The sequence below is a fragment of the Musca autumnalis genome, unplaced genomic scaffold, assembly GCF_047663935.1.
Source record: "Musca autumnalis isolate F117 unplaced genomic scaffold, ASM4766393v1 scaffold_1, whole genome shotgun sequence".
NCBI lineage: Eukaryota > Metazoa > Arthropoda > Insecta > Diptera > Muscidae > Musca > Musca autumnalis.
The window spans coordinates 8,349,694-8,373,531 of NW_027411644.1; the positions used below are offsets into that span (position 1 = coordinate 8,349,694).

Sequence of the window (23,838 nt, forward strand, 5' to 3'; positions counted from 1 at the left end):
CCATATAGGAACATACATATGTACATTAGGGTTATAACAAAATAAAAAAAATCACACCAGTTCCCTGTGTGAATATTGTCGTGATAACGAAAATTTGTTTTTTAGGTCGATTCGGTGTAAAAAAAGTTCCCGCACCGAAATGCCTATTAAGATTTTTTATTAAAAACATAATTTTAGTTTTATGAAGATACATTTTATCAATAACTATTATTAAATATTGCGATTTAGGGAAACTTTTATATTAGAATTATGTACAATGATCCAATATTGAGAATTATTTTCAATTTCAATAAAAAAAAAGGTTTTCTGTTGTAATGACAAAAGTAAAGGAAAACAAGTAAGAAAAGTCTATAGTCGGACGGAGCCGACCATGGGATACCCTATGCCACTATCCCTGGACAATCGCTCTCCACGGAACTTCTTTTCAATGATTGTGAAAATTTAATTATCAAATATCAGAGATGTAATGTATAATACTTATGACCAAAACCAAAAAGTTATCTAGCATGGCAAAGACATTTTTGTAGCAGGAAAGGAAAATTTTGTTCACACAAACTAAAATGTAATGAAACCCACTTATGTAGTACTACTACTTCCGTTGTTTAACCGCTACGTTATTGAAATTTTTACCAATTTCACACAAAAGTTTCAGTCAATTTAACCCGCTAAGTATTAGCTGATCTTCACGTTGGTTTGTACGCTTCTTCTTCATCATAAACTCAAACTTTGTTTAAAATTTTGCGGGTTATTATTTTGACCTACAGAGCCGCTACAAAATTGGTTAAAATTTTGTTTTTGGTGCATTTCATCCTCTGAACATTTCACGATCATCACCAAAAACTAATCATTTCTATTCTGGCCCGAACACAATCTCCTTAAAAAATTTGTTATTGAAGTTCAAATTGCCTTAAGCTTGTTTACAATTTTTAATGGACGGACACACACCGCTAAATCGCTTTATCTCGTCGAGATATGAATTTTGGCATACGAATATTTCGTGATGTTACATAAACTATTGGAGAGACAATATGTAGCATGGTATAAAAATGTGGTTCTCTACACAGAACCCAATATATATTAGGCAGTAGGCCCGTTATCTAGCAAACACTTTATTGCAATTTACATCAAAGGAAAGGTCGTAGTTTTTTACCATATGTAGGCTACTTTGCGAAATATATATGTCCTCAAGGAATTAAAATATCGACCAAAAATAAAATTTTTATATTTTTCATACAAAAGTAATGGTCCATTTCACCCGCTAAAGAATATCAGATCATCATTCAAAATTGTAGGCATCTTTTTCGACCTATACTCTTACCCGGTGCAAAATTTCCTGACTATTGATGTATAATTGGGACTTCTAGCGAGTTTATTATTACACTACAAACAAATAACGGGATATTTTTTTTATTTTATTTTTTATTTTAAAAATATTTATTACAATTAAAAATTATAATAAAAATTATAATAAAAAAGCACTAGCAACTAGGGCTATCGGCCTTATTTGAAACTAAATTACGTCTAATCGTTATATACATATGTATGTACATATATGCAAAAATTATATTTTATGGTGAATATTTAATATTTTGAATAACGGGATATATTAGGCTGTAACTCTGTTATCTGATCAGGCACACCAACATAATTGGCATCAATTGAAAGGTCAAGCGTTCCACTTTCAAGTATATCTCACTTGTCCGGAATGTCACTTCCCGGAATTAAGATATATGCTGTATATTAAAATTTTTCACAATTTTCACACAAAAGTTTTGGTCCATTTAACCCTCTAAATATTATCCGATCGCCATCTCAAATTGCAAGCTTCTCCTTTGTGATATACTCTTACCTTATTTAAAATTACGTGTTTATCGGACTATTATTGAGACCTACAGAGCCGCTACAAAATTGGATAAATATTATGTTTTTGGTCCATTTCACCCGCTAAATATTTCACGATCATCACCAATAAGAACAGGGATCTATTCTGATCTGAACCCGACCTCCATACAATATTTCGTGACGATCGGTCCATAATTGCGGCCTGGAGCGTGTTTACAATTCATAATGGACAGACGGACGGACGGACGGACGGACTGACGGACGGACACACATCTCAAAATCGCTTTATCTCGTCGAGATATGAAAAATGGTATACCACATTGGGGGTCTCCGACGAATATTTCGCGGTGTTACATGAATTTTTACCAAAACAAACTTATAATACCCTTTTCCACATTGTGGTATAGGGTATAAAAATTGCAATTGAAAGCCTGTATGCAATCGGTGCGTGAACTTTTTATCGAGAGGGGAAAAAGTGGCAAGAAATTTCTTAAAAATTGTGTTCTACACGGCTATATGGTGTTATTTTTCATATTTGCAAAACATACCAAAAAGTTATAGCCCTAATGTACATGTTCGTATTTTCAACACGCATAACGTTTGTTCGAACTTTCTCTAGGCCACGAAGAAAACATAAAACGAAACAAGTACAAAAACGTTAAGATCGACAGGGTCGAAATTTATATGTTACTAGCAGACCCCGGACCGCGTTGCTGGCCCGTCGTAATGAGCTTTAATGACAATTTTTAGGGACTTTATGCTTGACAATTCAAAAATAGGTATTTTCTACCTTACTTCTTTGGTAAATTGCCAAACCGAGGAGGATTTTAAAGTTATCAACATATTTTGACTGTAACCTTTCTTTTCTCTCACAGAATTTGTCGGATTTGTTCGCCCATTGATGCTGTTTAGGATTTATTATCGTCCATGTCCCCTGTCTTTATCCTAAAGCGATCTAATTATAAAAGTTAAGTTAAAAGTTAGTTTTTCATGGCTGATGGGCCGTTGAACCTCACCATTTAAGGATATCGTTTTTCTTGACCGGGAGCGCAACAGCCGCTCTGTAGAAAATTAATTTGCAAGCCGATGCACTCATAAGTATAGCAAATATAGAGATTATAAAACAAACGAAATTGTCTACAAATTTATAGCATTTTGGACAACGGAACATTGCTGAGAATTTTGTGAAAATTGCATGAAACTTGGTTCAGTAGTTTTGAAAAAAAAGTTACTGAAAAGAGTGGGAGTGATCATCACTATTTACGATATAAAGTATTTAAAAAGTGAGTGTGGCCCGCTATTTTGGCTACAAATATGTACCTAGGGTACACACAACCCCATTGCCTCCCAAAATTTATGCTGAAACCTATATAATCATAAGTTTGACTTATAGACTTATATAGCGTTTAAAAGAAAGGCGTGGGGAAATACATAAAATAAACATAACAACGGCAATCAATGAGCTTTTGCTGCATACTTAATGGAAATTTTTCAATAGTATTGGTGATATAACATATTAAAAAAACAGGCTTGGTCGGATCTTTTGGCCCCAAAGATGTACCTAGATTGTAAATTAATCCATAAGTTTTTGACCGATACATGCGTAAGTTTTGCAAAAATAGCGTTTTTCTAAATATTGCATAGGGGAGTTATCCCGCCCCCTCTGGAATTCAATAAAATCTGTACATTCCCCGACAATTTCAGGAAAATCGGTTCAGTTGAAAAAAGTGGGCGTGATAAAATTTTTATTCTATAAAAAGCTAAGTTGGGTTATGACGGCATTTGATTTTTATTCATAAAGATATAAGGTTTCTTAAATATCTGGAAATACCCTGCCCACTTCGAAATTCATGGAAATATGTATTTTATTTTCTGCGAGGAAAATCGGTTTAGTAGTTTTGTAGATGTAACATAAATAAAAAGTGGCCTTGGTCAAGTCTTTGGATCCTAAAATAGTAGGTAAGGTTGTAGAAACAACCACAATTGTCTCACTAATTAATTTCCAAACCGATACATTTCTTTGTTTTGAACTTTTAGGACGATCTTTGAAGAAGGTGCACATTAGGCAATTGCCAGTTTGACGAAGAGAGAAGGTACTGAGAGGCAAAGTGTTTCTATTTTCCTCGACTCTCTCTCCTATAAACTGACAATAGGCAACTGTAAATCGGGGCTAAGATATATGTTTTAAGCAAATAACACGTTTTGCGATGTAAATAAAAATATTTGGTAGCACAGTTGAGCAATATAATATCATAAAGCCCCTATTTTTTTCATAATGGATGGTTTTCTGCAATTCTTGTTTTCACCACTGAACACGATATTTCACGCAAGCAACTGAACATGAAGGAAGGAATGCCATCGTAGGAATTTGAATTTAATGCTGAATATAGTGCTTTTATAAATTTGCGTTTTAATCAATTAACCTATTTTGAGCAGAGGGATCCGATCGTTATTTGCTTTTTTCTGATGTCTATGTTTAACGTGATCTCCCGAATTCTACTTGCTTTGCAAGTTCGGAATTAGATGCAATGGCTCTGGTAACTGTTGTCGATTACTTCGTCACTAAATTTTATACAGCATAAATCGGAAGTTGATCTTTCGAATATGTTTTTACTTACAGTTTAAAGGTATACTTATATGCTTTAACCTCACTTTCAATAAAATTACGTCGAAGCTCTTGATTTTTCAAAATAACCCACCAATTTTGTGGATTTTTACCTTTTTCCTCAAAACTATGGAAACCACTTTCAGCGTTGTCATCTTCATCTTTTCAGTCGGAATCTGACCGAATCCTTTCAACCCTTTTCGCTGTTAATTGATCTTTCGAATATGTTTTTACTTACAGTTTAAAGGTATACTTATATGCTTTAACCTCACTTTCAATAAAATTACCTCGAAGCAATTGATTTTTCAAAATAACCCACCAATTTTGTGGATTTGTACCTTTTTCCTCAAAACTATGGAAACCACTTTCAGCGTTGTCATCTTCATCTTTTCAATCGGAATTTGACCGAATCCTTTCAACCCTTTTCGCTGTTAATTTCCTAAAAAGACGCTTGAAAATAAATGAAAATCGATTTGATTCGGAATAAAAAATTCTATACAACTTTAAAAAAATTGACAAAACAGAGGCGTACAATGGAGCCTCACAGTTGGTGCATATACAATATTCGCCAAAAACTGTCCAAATAAGTGTCAAGGTATACTCAAAACGCGAAGCTCGATATAAATTTCTGGAAAAATTGACTTTCTTGAAAAAATATTTTTGCAAATTTTCGCGATTTTTTTAGGTTTTATCCTTTTCTGCCATGAGACCGTTCCGACGTGGTGCGAATTGTCAAAATCTGTTCAGCCGTTCTTGAGTTATAAGCGTAGTAACTAACATCATCCTTTTTTATATATATAGATAAACTCCAACACGAACTTTCTGAACTTATATGTAATAATTTTCTTTCTATTACGAAAGTACCAATGCCCACAATTTTAGGAGGAGAAGTTTTTAGCTAATTCACCGTTATATGGGGTCTACACCACCATGACGTGGACCTTTATCCACAATATTTAATGAATATGGGAACCTTAAATACCAAAGGACATTCAATCTTGTCCGGAAGTGTTGATAAAACATAAACACAAACAAAACATTGTTCCACAACATCCCATACGGGACAAGGGAGACTTTTCTCATATCAATGAGTGCACCCCGATTCATATTTAGCTCAATGACATGGGACCTACTGTTTATCGCCGAGTCCGAACGGGGTGTCTTAAGACACCACTTGTGGTGAAGTTTTTCAAGGCTGAAATACTCAGGAAATGTCGCCAACATTACTGAGGGATATTTTGCCACCGTTGGAAATTTTTGATGTTGCCTGGCCGGGGAATGTTCTTCTGCGGGCAAGGCGGGCGTGCATACCATTGCACCACGATTTCACCGGAAGTGTTGATAAAAACTAAAAAAACAAGTAAAAATATTAAGTTTGACCGGACGGAAATTTTTATACCCTACACCATACAATATTCTGAACTAAAATGGAATAATTAGTTTCCACGGACACCCCAAATGCCTAAATATGGTCAAAAAATTTATCCTAAAATGTCTTCAATCTTTTGGAACCTTTATAAAAGGGATATATCAAAAAATTTACCTATGTGAACGATTTGTTGTGGAGAAGTTTCGTGACCCCTAAAAACCTCAAGGGTCAAATTACAGCAATTTCCGTTAAAAAATGTAGCTAAAAATCTTCAAAGTACCGAAAATTGAGGGGCATGTATCGTTATATGGGGTCTATACCAAAACATAAGTCCATATGTTAAAGATTTTAAGTGGTGATGTTTCGTGACCACTGAAAACCTCAGGTGTCAAATTACAGCTAGTTCGGTTAAAATTTGTACAAAAGATTATATGACAAAACAAAAAATAAATATTATGGTCAAAACATTAGCTAAAATCCCCATTACACCTTAAATCGGGATGCACCGTTAGCCCATCCTATATAGCCCATATTCGAACCTGCCTATGGAGAAAAGGCACTTGGGTGCCAAAATTTTAGCGTTCTATCTCGATTATTGCGGACGCTGCACGTTGGGGCAAGATTGAAAAAAACGGTTCTTAATTGAAAAATTGAAACACAAATTTTTGACAATATGTCTTGACAAGGTTAACGAGTACAAAATTCTACCTCACTAGCCAAAATAGCAAAGTCGTATGTTGTTTACTTTTCGTGTAGCACAGTGTTAAAGTTGAACATATTTTTAAATTTTAAGAAACAGGTGAAAAGTATTAAATTTTGCTGTTTTAAATCGCCATAACGTAGTTTTTGCTACATAAACTTGGCATTTTCAAAAAGGATATTTCAAACAGAGGTAATTCTTAATATTTTAGGAAAAAATGTACTGAAAAAGTCTTGTAGAAATGTGTTTAAAAAATTTGTCATAATGTGTCCTGATTTTGCATAATTTTTAAATGTATTAAAGTATAACAAAAAAGTGTGCCGAGAAGGTCGTGAGAATTTTTGTGTATTTTTCTCTTGATTGTTGCCTTTGATATTGCGCAAACAAAACTTGCGTCTTGTTTGCGCATTTTGAGTTATGTCAAAAATGGTGGAAATAGCTGTGGGTCAAATTTTTGCATTTTGGGGTTTTTGTCTTCATTTTCCCTGTTATTGTTGTACAGTATGTCGTGTTTTGGTTTAATGTCTGTGGTCACCCTACATAAGATAATGTGTGTAGGTCCACCATTATGTTATAGTTACTTTATATAATGATTTATATGAAATGATGGCGATGCACAAGAGGTGAAATCGCAAAAAATGGAGATTAATTAAAAAAAAATAAATTCGGTTTTTGGTATAACTGTCGTTACATGCTAATATGGTACAAAATTCAAAGTCTTTAACCAAAATGTCAAGATCATATATTGTTTACTTCTACAGTTACACTATGATAAAGCTAAAGAATTTTTAATAATTTAAAGAGCACCATAAAAAATTTAATTTTTTTGGTGTATAAAGATTAATATTTTTACGCATCAAAAGTGCCCTTTTTAGAATGGAATCGTCAACATCAGTTAGAAATCTGAGTCTTAGAAAAATATATTTATGGCAAAACAAATTTAGAAGCATATTAGAAATGTTTGAAAATTGTTGAAAATGACAAAACCGCACGACATCACAATAATGCAAAGGGATTTTAATGCCAATGTCGGGCAAGAAGTAACAGGCAAATTCGGACTGGTAAAACGGAATGAAAGAGAGAGGGAAATTGATTCAGTTTTGCCAAGAATATAAATACAAAATCACCAACACATTATTTTGTCTTCACCCTAGGCGACTTTATACGTGGAAATCACCTCAGGATAATAATGTCAACATAGTAAGAAACCAAATAGACTACATTTTGATAAATAAGAGGTACTGTACGTGTGTGTCAAAATGTTCTACCTATCCTGGTGCTGATGTCCCCTCAGACCAATTTAAGAATTAAACTTGCTACCACTCGCAAGAAAAAGCCAGAACCAAGAATCAATATTGAAAAACTAATGGGTCATTCAGCGAAACAAACGATAAAGGGACAATTAAATGCCGATCTCACTGAAATAAATGCAACAATATGTAATGTCGAAAACCTATGGAATCCATAAAAGATGTCACAAAAATATAATCGGAACCAACATGCGCAAAAAAGAAGATCCATGGATAACGGATGAAATTCGAGCACTTCGGAAAGAAAGAAGTAAACACAAAAGTGTGAACTATGAAAGATATTGGGAGATAAACCAAGAAATGAGCAAATTAATAAGCAATGTCAGGAAATTGAACGACTTAAAATACTTCATGTCGATTTCAATCTCCACAAAAAATTAAAAGAGACATCTGGTATTTATCCAAAGAGATCGTCAACATTTGCCTACAATGATAATAAAGTAGCAATATATGAAACTGCAGAAAAGAAAAAGCTATGGGAAGGATATATTAAGCAATTATTTATCGATCACCAACGAACATCCTTATCCAACTCTGGGGATGAAATTAATTTTACAGGGACACCCATTACTGAGAATGAATTACAACTAGCTATTATGTCAATGAAAGATAAAAAGGCAATGGGTCCAGACGAAATACCTGCCGAGGTACTTAAGTTAATAGACGGAAATAACACCAAACTTCTTTTAAAACTATTCAACAATATATAAAACAGGACAATATCCCCAAGATTGGCTCAAAGCAACATTTATCACAATACCCAAGAAAAATAATGCGAAGACCTGCAGCGACAATAGACTAATAAGTCTAATGAGCCACGCTCTTAAAATATTTTTAAAAATAATACATAGACGAATCTTTGCGATCTGCGAAGCACACATTGGACAAACACAATTTGGATTCAAGGAAGGCATGGGGACACGAGAAGCGTTACTAGCTGTACAAGTATTAATACAAAATTGTCGAGAGGTACGAAAAGATGTATATTTATGTTTCGTAGACTACGAAAAAGCGTTCGATACGGTAAATCATGATCATGATGATCCTACTTTCAATCGGATTGGCAGACAGTGACATAAACTGCATTAAAAACCAATACTGGAAACATATAGCAAACATTCAAGTAGATAATGAATTAACTGACGATATTCCAATTTCAAGAGGTGTAAGACAAGGCTGCATATGGGCCCCTCTTTTATTTGACATATATTCCGAGAAAATATTCGAAGAATCTGTACGTGGAAAGAATATTGGTATCCAACTAAACAACACCTTAATAAATAACATACGCTATGCCGATGACACCGTATTAGTAGCAAGCAGCATAGCTGGACTACAACAATTAATAGACGCAGTAACACAAAATAGTGAAATATACGGATTAAAAATCAACGTCAGGAAGACAAAATATATGGTAGTAAGCAGGAATCATGCCGACAATAATACGCCACTAAAGATAAATAACGATGAAATAGAGCGAGTGACAACCTACAAATACCTCGGAATTCAAATCAACGATAAATGGGACATATCAAGAGAAATTAAATGTCGAATAGAAATGGCAAGAAACAATTTTTCAAACATCTTCTTCTTTATTTGCACATTCGTTTTCCGAATATTAGCGACCAATACAATTTAATTACAATTATCATATATACATTATTTGTTTTCATACATTATTTATCAAATCCGCAAATCCCTCTCTGTCCCTCGCCATGCTTAATAGATTTGTGACATCTCGAATACCAGTCCATTCCGTGATGTTATCAAGCCATGTTAACTCTTTTCTTCCTCTAATGGGGTTTCCTTCAATTTTTATGCGGGTTATATTTTGTAATAATTTATATTTTTGATTCCTCATAATATGTCCCAAATAAGCAGTTTTTCTTCTCTTTATGGCTGTAATGAGTTCTCTTTCGCAATGCATTTTCCTCAATACTTCAGCATTTGAAACATGAGCAGTCCAAGGAATTTTTAATATTCGCCGATATATCCATATTTCAAAGGCTTCTAACTTTTTAATATCGGCAGATTTCACTGTCCACACCTCCATTGCGTACAGTAGGACTGAACAGATATATGATTTGACAAATCGAGTCTTCGTTTCAAGATTGACGTCATGGCTGGTAAAAACTCGGTTGTATTTCATAAATGCATCTCTCGCCAACTCTATTCGGCATCTTATTTCCTTCGAGGAGTCCCATTGTTCGGTAATTGTAGCTCCAAGATATTTAAAAGTCTTAACTCTCTGTATGTTTGAATTGTGTATTTTTAATATGGCGTTAATGTGTTCTTCTTTTTTGCTTATAATCATAAATTTTGTTTTCTGGATATTAATTTTTAAGCCATATTTTTCACTGCAAGTTGAGAGTGCATCCACAAGGTTCTGAAGTTGGGATATGTTATGTGCCATTAGAGTTGTGTCATCAGCATATATAATGTTGTTTAAAACCGTACTGCCTATATGGATGCCATTTCGCAATCTATTGATCGATTCGTGAAATATTTGTTCTGAATAAATATTGAAAAGCAATGGAGACAGTATACACCCTTGCCTGACTCCTTTGGATATAGGTATACTTTCCGTCATTTCTGCATTTACCTCAATTCGAGCAGTCTGGTGCCAGTATAGACTCTTTATACATTGTATTTCTTTCTCATCTATATTTATTGAGTTAAGAATGTCTATCAAATAACAAAGTTTTACTTAGCCACGATATAAGTCTTACTACAAAAATACGATTTGTAAAATGTTACATATGGTCCGTTTTATTGTACTCTGCGGAAACATGGACTTTGAAAGCTGTAGATGAAAAAAAGACTAAACTCGTTTGAAATATGGATATATCGTCGAATTTTAAAGATCCCATGGACCGAGCGCATTACAAACGACGAAGTGTTAGAACGCATGCATATCGAACGTCAATTAATAAAAAATATAAAAACACAAAAAACCGCATATCTTGGTCACATTATGAGGCATGAAAAATATAAGCTTCTGCAAACAATTATCCAAACAAAAATCGATGGGAGAAGACCGAGAGGGCGACGGGAAACATCATGGCTCAAAAACATTCAAGATTGGACTGGACACCATAATGAAAGAAATCTTCTGAATGCCGCCAAAAACAGAAACCTATATATAAATTAATAAACTGATTTGTTAAATATACCAAATTATCATTATGTAATTGTATGATCGCTAAAACCCGAATACGGAATGGCAAATAAAGAAGAAGAAGATTAAAAATTAATTTAAAATGTATCCATTTTTCACTATTTTTGAAAAGTGTAACTCTAAACACTAAAAAGGTAGCGGAATATTTTATATGGAGGTTATTCCAAAACGAAAATATATAGAGATGATGTTTGATAGAAATATTTTCATTCCCTTCAAAATGTACAATTCACAATTTAGTTTAGTTGCAATATATGCATAAAATATTCAAAAACCCCCAAATTTGACTGTACCTCTATATGGGGCTTATACCAAGACATTGACTTATATTGACAAATTTTCACACTATGAATTCTTAGGCATTCAGAACTATAAATCCTTATTTACAGATAAACGTACTAAAAAATGTGGTCAAGACCCTCGAAATACATAAAATCGGGAGATACCCTTGTATGGGAGCTACAATAAAATATTGACCTAACTTAATCATTTTTTGCCAAATATTAGCTTAATCAATAATTTATCATATTAGAAGATTTTAGATTCATCAAATAAGAAATGTAGGCAAAACCGTAAAAACACTTCATAGTTTTTATGGTACCCATTTACGAGATCTTTGAATATACCTCTCCAATCCCTCAAGTTGCAACAAAACTGTGTTCCATTATATTGATTGAAGTGTAAACATTCGAAAAATATTAACATTAGATCACTCAAATGCTTCCCTGAATTGATCTCCGTTTTTTGGAATCTTGCCCCAATGTGCGCTGGAGTGATTACAACAGACGGACATGGCTGGATCGTAATTAATTAGTTCGATGAGTTACAAACAGAAAAACAAACTTAATATAGTTCTATTGGGGAGGGTGAAAATACTAATTCAATGGTGCCGTTTTATGGGACCTTACCAAAACGTGGACCTATGTTGAAAATGTTTGTTGGAGAAGTTTTGTGGGAATCCACGGGGAACCTCAAATATCAAATTACAGCTAGTTCTTCTAAAACGTTTAGCTTAATTATTCAAAATACCGAATATCGGGAGTTACCGTTGTAATGGGGGCTAATTTAAAATACAACAACATTGATAATTTTTGGTTGAAAAGTTTTGTGACCACAAGGAACCTCAAACGACAAATAACAGGTAGTTCGGTCAAGAAGTAGCTAAAATCCTCAAAATACATAAAATCAGTAGGTACACACAGAAAAAACGGGCTCTCTAACATATGTACCAAACATATTTTGCAGCAAACACATATTTGTTTGGGTCCTGCAAACAAATATATGTTTGGGTGCAAACAAATAAAAACCCAAAAGCCACAAAAAACAAACACATGCACCATTGGGCGCTTACTGAGAACAAGGGAGCGTAAATTTTAATGTAAAACACATTGAAATATATGCTCACTTGTTCTCAATAAGCGCTCACTGGATATCTGTAATATATACACACATTTATAAATAATGGTGGTTGTTCTTAAAACGCACGGAAATAAGCAACAGCAGACACATAGGTACATAAAAAATCCCAAAGAAATACATAACGGACTTTAATAAAAGAAAAACGGAATGAAATAATTTATAAAAAGTTAGACTTTTAAAAAGAAATAAATATATAGAAACATCGATGAACGCTTCTCCTTAGTTGTGAAATAAAACACATTTTCCTCAAAGTTGAAATCTTCAGTGGGAAATCGGCATCTGGAATTAAATGATTATAAATGTATTAAATAGGTACATCCATATTTCATACATACGTATGTATGTATATGAAAAATGTATTGATGTAATTACCAATATAAATGCGATTTATTCCTTGTCCAATAAAATATTTCCATTCACCTTTTTGATTCAATTATAAAATGTCCGATTATAAAATGTATTGGGCATTTAATTTACTAAAAAGCACCATTTCTTGAAGAAAACAAAACAATGCACAGTGAAGAGTGTTTAATAAACCACGAGCGTAACATTCTCCCACTTTCCCCTCTGGAGGGGGTATACGGTAAGAATTGTTTTATGCTGTTAATACAAAATGACATGAACAAAGGTGGCGATTATCTTATGATGCAAAAATAGGCTTGGGGAAACAAAACAATCTCCAAAACAACATAAAATCCAACCAATTTAGCGGATTAAAAAATCAAAATTTTTGTCTGAAAATTTGTAAAAATTTTAATATAGATCTTATAGCGTTCTTCCTGGAAGGCACGTACCGCCGACGTAGGACACATTTGGAAGAAGATTTCTTCATCTTGCCACTGATACCAATTATGTTAATGTACGTGGTCTGATAACAGAGTTATACGCTAATATATCCATAGAAACCCTATTCTAGGGCAGTTTTGGTCAGCAGCCCACCATTTATAGTCTGGCACTAGATGGCAGCTGATTTAATACCTGAATAATCTTAAACCCATGAACTACTTTGGAAAATTATTCCCGAGGTGGGCACTGGTGGGCATCATGACTAAAACCTTAGGTCAAATTTAAGTATATGATCGAATTGGCATTACAAAATACACTAAGAAAATATGCAGGTAACTAGAATTCCACAACACGCTAAAACGCTATTTTATAATGAAAATTAAGCTATTACCTCCTCCTTCAAAATCCACTATATTATTTTGCTATACGTATTAGTTTCGCGAAATTTTGAATATATTTACTTGCACTTAAAATATAGGTTGTACTCACAACAAAAAATATTAGTCAAATGTTCCGACTTTTGAAGCTATTCTTAAGAAGATCGCGTCCGAATGAAACAAGAATTAATATATTTTTAAAAAGGTCCATGTCATAGCTGTCAGAGTTGCCAGATGTTGTACCAAAATTTTGACATTAATTTTTTTATTTTTGGCCAATGGGTGGATCCACAGTGCAATGGTTTATTCACTCACATTACCGATTATTTAGACAACTGAAAAAAGAACAACATAATTATTTTTTTTTCTTTTCCTCTTCGCTTGCTACGTTGGTTAACAACAACAAAGCACGAAACATGTGTTTGGCCAAAGCTTCTGTGTCTCCTATTACGAGTACACCATACACACAGCTCTTTGTTATAAAACAGCATTCCGCATCCGCGAGAGCCCTATTGTTACTATCTTTGACAAAAATCTTCTCTCTATCCATAAAAAATATGTTCTAACATAAAAACAAGTAAGAAAAGTCTATAGTCGGACGGAGCCGACCATGGGATACCCTATACCACTATCTCTGGACAATCGCTCTCCACGGAACTTCTTTTCAATGATTTAACCGCTACGTTATTGAAATTTTTACCAATTTCACACAAATGTTTCAGTCCATTTAACCCGCTAAGTATTATTTGATCTTCACGTTGGTTTGTACGTTTCTTCTTCATCATAAACTCAACCTTTGTTTAAAATTTTGCGGGTTATTATTTTGACCTACATCGCCGCTACAAAATTGGTTAAAATTTTGTTTTTGGTCCATTTCATCCCCTGAACATTTCACGATCATCACCAAAAACTAAAAATTATTACAATCGGTCCATAATTGCGGCTTTAAGCTTGTTTACAATTTTTTAATGGACCGACACACAACGCTAAATCCCTTTATCTCGTCGAGATGTGAATTTTGGCATACCAAATAAGGGGTCTAGGACGAATATTTCGTGGTGTTACATAAACTTTTGGAGAGACAATATGTATCATGGGATAAAAATGTGGTTCTCTACACAGAACCCATTATATATTAGGCAGTAGGCCCGTTATCTAGCAAACACTTGATTGCAATTTACATCAGAGGAAAGGTCAGTAGTTTTTTTCCATATGTAGGCTGCTTTGCGAAATATATATGTCCTCAAGGAATTAAAATATCGACCAAAAATTAAAATTTATATATTTTTTATACAAAAGTAATGGTCCATTTCACCCGCTAAAGAATATCAGATCATCATTAAAAATTGTAGGCATCTTTTTCGACCTATACTCTTACCCGGTGCAAAATTTCGTGACTATTGATGTATAAATGCGACTTCTAGCGAGTTTATTATTACATTACAAACAAATAACGGAATATATTGGGCTTTAACTCTGTTATCTGATCATGCACACCAACATAATTGGCATCAATTGAAAGGTCAAGCGTTCCACTTTCAATGTATATCTCACTTGTCCGGAATTTCACTCCCAGGAATTAAGATATAAGCTGTATATTAAATTTTTTCACAATTTTCACACAAAAGTTTTGGTCTATTTAACCCTCTAAATATTATCCGATCGCCATCTCAAATTGCAAGCTTCTCCTTTGTGATGTACTCTTACCTTATTTAAAATTACGCGTAGATCGGACTATTGTTGAGACCTACAGAGCCGCTAAAAAATTGGATAAATATTATGTTTTTGGTCCATTTCACGCGCTAAATATTTCACGATCATCACCAATAAGAATAGGGATCTATTCTGATCTGAACCCGACCTCCATACAAAATTTGATGACGATCGGTCCATAATTGCTGCCTGGAGCGTGTTTACAATTTATAATGGACAGACGGACGCACATCTCAAAATCGCTTTATCTCGTCGAGATATGAAGAATGGTATACCACATTGGGGGTCTCCGACGAATATTTCGCGGTGTTACATAAATTTTTACCAAAACAAACTTATAATACCCTTTTCCACATTGTGGTATAGGGTATAAATATGTTGGTACCCAAACAAATAAAATTGAGATGTGTTACAAAATGTTGCAAACATATATTTGTTTGGACACAACCAGCCCCAAACAAATATTTGTTTGGATCCAAACATATTTCTAACATATATTTTTCTGCGTGTAGCTTTATCTGGGTGTTGTGTCAAATTTCAAGTAGTTCTGGCTTTTCCAAAACATGAACCAATGTCAGCAATTTTTGATAGATAAGTTTCTTGACCCCTAGGAACCATAATTGCCAAATTTTAGCTAATTCGTCCTGAAAATGAGCGATATTTGTTTCCATAGTAATTTGTATGGGGCCAAAGGTGCATTTTCACGAAAATTCTCTAAAGGCTGGATTAATGGTCCAATCAATGAACAATCTTTGCTTTATTGTTCTGGCTAAAAAACGGATCCTACAAACATTTGTGATAATCGGATCGGATTTGGTATAGCTCCAATATGTATATTTCGCCCATTTTGGGACCTTTATCAAAATCCGATCCGATTCCCCGGGTAGCAAGGGTAAATCGGTAAACGATGGCCATAAAATTGCATATATAAGGATTTTGGATCAAACAAAGGAGTTCCAGTTTTGGGTCGCCCTATTGGACATACATAGGGAGGTTAGTGCCTCAAAAATAATTAATATAGGCCGAAAATAGGCCGAATTTATGAGAGTTATATACAAATACGAACTGAATCATTCCAAAATAAATGAGTTCTTCCTTTGACAAAAAAACTATCTTCCCCAATGTTTATGTGAATCGGGCAAAATTTATTACGACACGTACTTTGTTTGGCTTAGAAAGTGAATCAATGCATATAATCGAAAGGAAAAAAATAGTATAGTCAAGTTATTGATTTGTTTTCTCGACAGAGTCAGAAAAAAGCGTTTTGTCCCCTGAATGTTATTTATAATATGATCCTCATCAAATGGGAGACTTTTTTTAAATTTCCAATATTTATATTGCGAAAGTAATATTGAAAGTTTTAGAGCCGTTTTAGAGGACTTTAATCGACATTCGACTAAAAAAGTTCACTGTGTACGTGAAGAAAAATTATGGTCATGGGAACCATATTTTGTGAGATTCATTGTCATTGCAGCCAATAACAAATGTATTGTGCGACAACCATTGCAGCCAATAGCAAATGTATTGTGCGTCAACCATTCCATTCACAACAATATGTATGTTTTATGCAGTATTGAATTACATTATATAAAAAGTCAATAAGAAAAGTATTCTAGCAATAATATCCCAAAATGAACTCTATTTATAGTAATGTTAAAACAATATGTAGTTTATGTACATTAATAATTTCTATGTTAAACTTAAACAAATCATTTACTATTGCAAACTATCTGTAATATTTTAAAATTTCTGATGTAAGCAACATTGAATCTCCAATATGATTATGAATTTACATTTGTGTAAAGAAAATATGTATTCCAGGAGGAAAGGGTACGATATAAGTGTATTGTATAATGAAGATGACCCGTATAACTTACTAGCATATGTATACGATTTTTACATAGTTCTGGTTCTTTAAAAACTTTCCCAATGTAAAATAACTTTCAATTTATTTGTTGCAAACACTACTTTAATAAAGACTTCAGGGTCATTATTACAATTTACATTTTGCTATTGTTTGAATTTTATCGAATAGGTTAAGGTAGTCCTTAGGTCTCTAAAATAGATATTTATGTTTGCACTGGCTACATTAGTTTTATTTTCAATTTCCTAGGCGAAAGGTAACTTGTAGTAATGACCCTTAATGTAGTGTAAAATATTTTTTGTATATGTATGTATGTAGTATACTATGCATACAAATTCATTTCCATTTCATTTCACTATTGCAATTTTTATGATTGAATATTTTCTTCTCGAACATAGTTTATCTGCAATTTGTTTGTAAGAAATGTTACTGAAGGATTATTAAGTTCTGAAGAATTTTCATTGTTTTCTTAAATATTTTTTATGTTATGGCGTAAAACAATATACTCCTACAACACATACGTATATTTAGTAAAAATGAATTTTTATTGAGTATTGTCCTAATTGCCATAATAATCCAAAAAATATAGATTTACAATATTAAAAAAGTACATAGAGACAATAGTTAAAAATGACCTTAAATATTGATCTGACAATTATGTTAGTAATATCATTTCAATTTAATTGTAGTGGTTATGCAAAGATTTTAGTTTTATTCTTTAAATCTCATATAATCGTTCTTTTGTCATTTAATTTTGTAATAAAAGTTAAATAATTGAGTATTTGTAATGACCTTTTCCAAAAATAACTTCTGTTAAGAGTGGGATTATTTAAAAGAACCTTCCACGAGGTTGACGGCAGGAACTCCATTTTAAAATTAGGACAGTCGTTTAAATGTTTAAAACATTCCCATTTTAATCTTAATACACAATGGTTGAGTTCCTTGTGAATAGCATACGACTTTCTAGTCACCATTAATATTGCAAAGCATATGTACATATGACATTTTTAAGATGAAATATGGCCTCAACTGAATAGAAATAGTTAGTTTCCTCTATAAAAATTGTGTTTATATATCGCTCATTTTCTCAAAGAGTGACACATCTCAAAAAATTCAGTTTCGAGAAAAACGCATTTAAGGTTGGCGATTGAAATTTGAGTTCTCAATTTAAAAAGATTATTACACATAAAATAACTAAAACAAACAACACAACATTGTTCCACAACATCCCATACGGGACAAGGGAGACTTCTCTCATATCAATGAGTGCACCCCGATTCATATTTAGCTCAATAATATGGGACCTACTGTTTATCGCCGAGTCCGAACGGCATGTCTTAAGACACCACTTATGGAGAAGTTTTTCAAGGCTGAAATGTCGCCAACATTACTGAGGGGTATTTTGCCACCGTTGAAAAATTTTTGATGTTGCTTGGCCGGGGAATCGAACCCCCGACCTTCTGCGTGCAAGGCGGGCGTGCACACCATTGCCACAAGATAAAGTAGAAGTTGTAGAAAAAACAGAAATTCAGAAAACACATTTTTTGAGTTATGTCAACCTTTTAGTAAATCAGCGATATGTCGAGCAAAATGTTCATTCAAAAGAACGATGAAATCTTGCGTTGGGAAGAATTTATTAGTCTGGGAAACATTATTAGCATACCATGATGCAGGAAACAAAGGTAACCGTCACCTGTATCTTGCAAAGGTGGAACGTTTGGGAAAAGGATTGTACAAAAAGTGGAGAACGATTTGCCTTCCCCCATGGAAAAGCTGATTTCCAAATTTCCGAAAAAAAGGGATGGACCTAGTATATGAGCGTGATGAGCTTCGTCGTACAAAACCTGAAGACCCATTGGTTAGGGAATTTACTCTTGAAGAACACATGAAGTAGTACAAGCACGGTGCTCTTGAAGCAACTTTAAAGGGAAGGTGCTTACACCAGGGAAGTTTTTGCGGATTCTGAAACTACAATGTTCATAGATGAGAAAAATCAAAAAACTAAAAAAATCGCCGGAGCGCTTTTTAAATAAATCGCGATTCGATTCGGTATCTAAATGGTACAAAAGAAAACGTTGTTGCTATGAAAAGCAAGATTGACCATTATGATATGATTTTCTATGTTTTTTTTTTTTTATTTTTTTCATCTACGAACATTGTAGTTTGAAAATCCGCAAAAACTTCTCAGGTGTAAGCACCTTCCATTTAAAGTTGCTTCAAGGGCACCGAGCAATATTTTACAGGATTGTAGACAAGCATTAAATCACTCTCAAATCCGAAAAAAGTGGATGATACAACGGTTGTTACTTACAATGGCGTATCAATGACAGTCCGAAAATTTTAAACGGAAATTTATAGAGTACGCTGAATGCGATAGGGCAAAGAGGAGTGTGCTACGCAGTAGGAACCCTCGCAGTTGAGGAGGTATTACCACAATTGACGACGAAACACGAATCTACTAAATCGTTGGGCCCACAAGGTATCTCTATGCTAATGCTTACGAGACTGAATGAACAAGTAGTTGATTATTTGGCATGTGTCCTCACCCACCAAAAGCCTGGAAAGTTGGAAGTGTGGTAATTGTACTCAAACCAAGGATTTTCTTCCTTTCGCCAGTAGCGAAGATTCCAGAATCACTACTCCTCTTTATGATCAGAAGCTGTTTCGGAAACTGCACTGTACCACAACAGAATTATATGCCATATACACATATATCAGTCGTGGTGTTAACCGGATAAGGTTGTGCCACCGAACATTTGCGATGGCTCTTGATCTATCGAAAGCCTCCAATCATACCAAGCTATTCGAGGGCATAATCCATTGCCACAATATTCACCACCTGGACGGCTGAAATGAGAGTCCCCCGACCGTTAGCTACCTCAATATATAGGATGTACCGTTCGATAGCGTGTTTAATTCGTCCGCGCCAGCCACAGCTATTTGTGACAAGGTAAGAAGTAGGGAAAATTTCCTCAAATTGCCTGCCGGCAGCATTTGACGTTACTGACAAAGAAAGTTTGATGATCTCTTACAAAGTAATAGGCCGGTCTACGGTAAACTATGCGGCGTCAGTGTGGTATGCAAATGTTAGAGCTACGCAGTGAAAGAATATTCATGCCTGACATGATATCAATGATATGATTCATTATATCAATGAGCCATCTTTATAAGCAGACCGTCTTTATACCAGTGCATCAGCATAACCGGTGTTGCCCATGTAGTCCCTGCTGGGGTGTTATCGCCATGAGCCAGACTCGTCAGGAGAGATCTTCATGATCTAGAGAAAGAGAGAGAGAGGCCCAAAGGTACAAACAAAAACCTCTAGATCATATTTTCCTCATCAGTCTCTCTGGGAGTGTCTTTCCTTTGCAAAACCACGACAGATGAGAATAAAGAGTACGTATGTTGTTGTTGCAGTCACGTTAACGTATATGGGTGATCTTGGCTGCTCTAGATCGACGAGCCTATCAGTAGGTTGAATAGCATTCACACTGACACAGTTGCGCAGGCCGTGTACAGATACGTACTTGGAGACCACCCCATCCATTGCCGAAGAAGAACAACAACTGCCAAGATAAACCGGAGTGATTGCAGGCCAATACGGATGTGGATGTTGTAGTCGCCTTATTATAGCTTGATACCCAACACATGCCCTGCATGGGGATCGGGACAGAAAGACACCTGTTTCCTTATTTGGACGGACCCAGTCTAGGATGCAGTATTTTTGAATCTGGACACAGAGGAACCAGAATCTCATAACTGGAAACATATACATACGAACGAACACATAACTGGAAATATATACATACGAACGAACACACGAGTTTATATTTGCGTTGGTACAACAACAACATGTATTATGAATCGGAACCACCAGACAAGATGACAAAGTGTTAGATACCGCGACGATTAGTTTTGTATGATTAAATTAAGCTAATACGAATAAATTTGAACACGTCTCCATGAGCAACGCTTTTTGAAAAACAAAAAATTGTTTATTGGTTAATAAATACAAAATAGTAATATATTCCATATTTTTCGTGATATACCAATTTAAATTCTTGCAGCAAATTAAAATTATTCTTACATTAAATTGTTTTACATGGGCTTCATTTAACTAGCCGCATGAATAAATAAAATTTTCCATTCATCGGACATTGATTAACTTTGATAAACATATTTAAATATTACTTGCTATAAATAGTCCTGTCACGTCCATAATGCAAATATTAAAATGAAATATGATGGCCTTTACAACCCTCTTCACTATCACTACAGCTCAATGTCATCCCACTTTACCATCAACATCATTGTCATCGTGATTGACCTCGTTATTAATTAATTAAATATTTTCTACTTTCATTTAAAAATCAGTTTTGCAAAATTAAAATGTAGTTGGGACTACCCAAAAGAGTTGGATGGATGGATGGATGATTGGTGGTCGAACGGTTAATGCCAGTCAATTGACTGGCAATCCATTTCGTAACAATTACTGAGTGAATGACTGGCAGTTTGTTACTGACGTTGGCCAACAAACATTCTATCGTTAGTGGTTAATGTTAAAATCCGTGTAAGTAGAAGTAGGACAAGAGACAAGGGTATTGAAAAGTCATTACATAAATTTGTGGCAAATGTACATTTGTGATATTGACCGCAAATATTGTGCAAACATTATGGGGGATAATCAAACACAGCACTAACGATATGATTAAAGAGAAATCGTGGCTATAAAGAGGATGCACAATGGGTTGTTATACAGAGTATAATAAATACACTTCATATGATTTATTAAAATAATAATAATAACAAAATTTTTTGAGACGATGATGAGATTCTTTGAACTTAATTGTTGTTATATATTTTTGCTATTTCTACAGCCATGATTATTTGTTACTATCCACTTAACCCGACATCTTTATTATTACATCTTTCACTGCCGACACATTCTTTCATTCTTTATTTCTGAAGAGCCTTCATACTTCTTTTTATACGCTTAGCTAATTAGTAACTCTTCATTATTTGAATGAATGCAACTTCTCCCTTTGGTAATCGCTAAGTATAACATAGCCTTTTGCACCGCTAGAAATTTCCTCAACAATATCTTTTATTTTGTACATCTTTCATCCATTGTGTTTTGTTCACAACAGTGTTGACCAATTAAATCAAAGTTTAACATAAAGGTAATTGATGATAGTTGAGGCAACAAAGTTTTTCTCTATCTTATTTTAGAATAATTAACGAAACTGCAATCTGCCTTGAATGTAAATAAAGGGATACCGCTGCCAAAGAAAACTGAAAACTACACAAGAAACGAAGAACGACTGGCGACGGACGATCCCTTCTGGCATGATTCAATCAAGTCATTAACTTACCGCTTTTGTCGCAAACACGATAACATCTCTTCATTGTCATCATTAAGGGGACAATTAAGGCCATGGGCGATTTGCATGGTAAGTTGCAACGAATGATTAGTCGCTGACCAATCAGACATGGCCGAGCCGGACATCAAAATGGCACGATGAAATAAACCTGCCAAAGATTGTGGGGAGCAATGAAATGTATACAAATAGAAAAAAAGGAGAAAGAAACAAAATAAGTACACAAGTCAGAACAAGTAAAGTTGTTAACATTTCCTACCTGCAGCTACGGGCGAAATCATCAGATAGTTGACACAAGCAGCACCCGTTGAATGGCCCATTAAAGTGACACTGTCCTTATCGCCACCAAAGGAGTGTATGTTCTCTTTTATCCAATGCAAAGCAGCTATTTGATCCAACAAACCAAAGTTGGCAACTGTATTTTCATTAATACTTGGTCGCATAAAGCCTGTTGGCCAGGATACAAAGTTGCAGCCGAACACACAAAAAAAAACATGAAACGAAAAAATGTTTGTTAGAATTTTCTTCATCAATGTTTCAGAATGTCCAAAGCAAAAACTTTACCTAAAATTCCAATGCGATAGTTTACTGTGACTACGATAACTTCGCCGTAACTGGCCAGTACGGAGCCATCGTAGGCATTTCCGCTATTCCATTCAAATGATTCGCCATGTATGTACACAATAACCGGATACAAAGGACGATGTTCGTATGCATCGTCTGAATCGAATGAAGCTGTGGTTGTTGTGGTGCTACTGCCACTGTCTGTTGAGGCTGCATCATCAGCATCACTGTTTATGCTCGGAACATAGACATTCAAATACAAACAGTCTTCGCTTTCCGCTTTTAGATATGGCAATAAACGTGTCAGGTGACGATAACGACTTTTGGACATTTTCGCTGTGCCTTGAGGAGAGATATCCGGTAATTTTTGTGGGCACACTGGGGGCATGTGATGGGCCATTTTCAAACCTTGCCAGGGTAAGGGAGTGCCTAAGTAATAAACAAAAAGAATTAATATAAACATTTTATAATTAAATTAAAAAATTATGAGTAAATGATTGCAAAATTATTTCGTTTGGAAATATTTGGATAAATGTCCTTCGTGCTTGCAATAAAAACCACAGTCAATGACATTTATGCTCTCCACCACTTCTCTTTTGTTTGCATTTTCTTATTCCGTTCGCATTTATTTGGGACTTTCGCTTTTATGACCCCTAATGCAGACTCCATGTCACCCACTTGCCTGTTAGCCGGTGACATCATGGCGTCAAATGTTATTAGAAACTTTTGCTCA

General features: G+C 34.5%; 1 protein-coding gene across 11 annotated transcripts in view; it reads right to left on the reverse strand.

The window, feature by feature from the left end:
* The window catches only part of Nlg1 (Neuroligin 1), a 239,577-nt gene that overhangs the window by 135,201 nt on the left and 80,538 nt on the right, over positions 1-23,838 (reverse strand). For all 11 annotated transcript variants that reach the window (XM_073964119.1, XM_073964099.1, XM_073964145.1 and 8 more), the window contains exons 3-5: positions 23,106-23,534; positions 22,801-22,989; positions 22,536-22,692 (exon numbers count right to left, since the gene is read on the reverse strand). In XM_073964119.1, the coding sequence (XP_073820220.1) occupies positions 22,536-22,692; positions 22,801-22,989; positions 23,106-23,534 (775 nt within the window). The remainder of the gene's footprint in view (positions 1-22,535; positions 22,693-22,800; positions 22,990-23,105; positions 23,535-23,838) is intronic.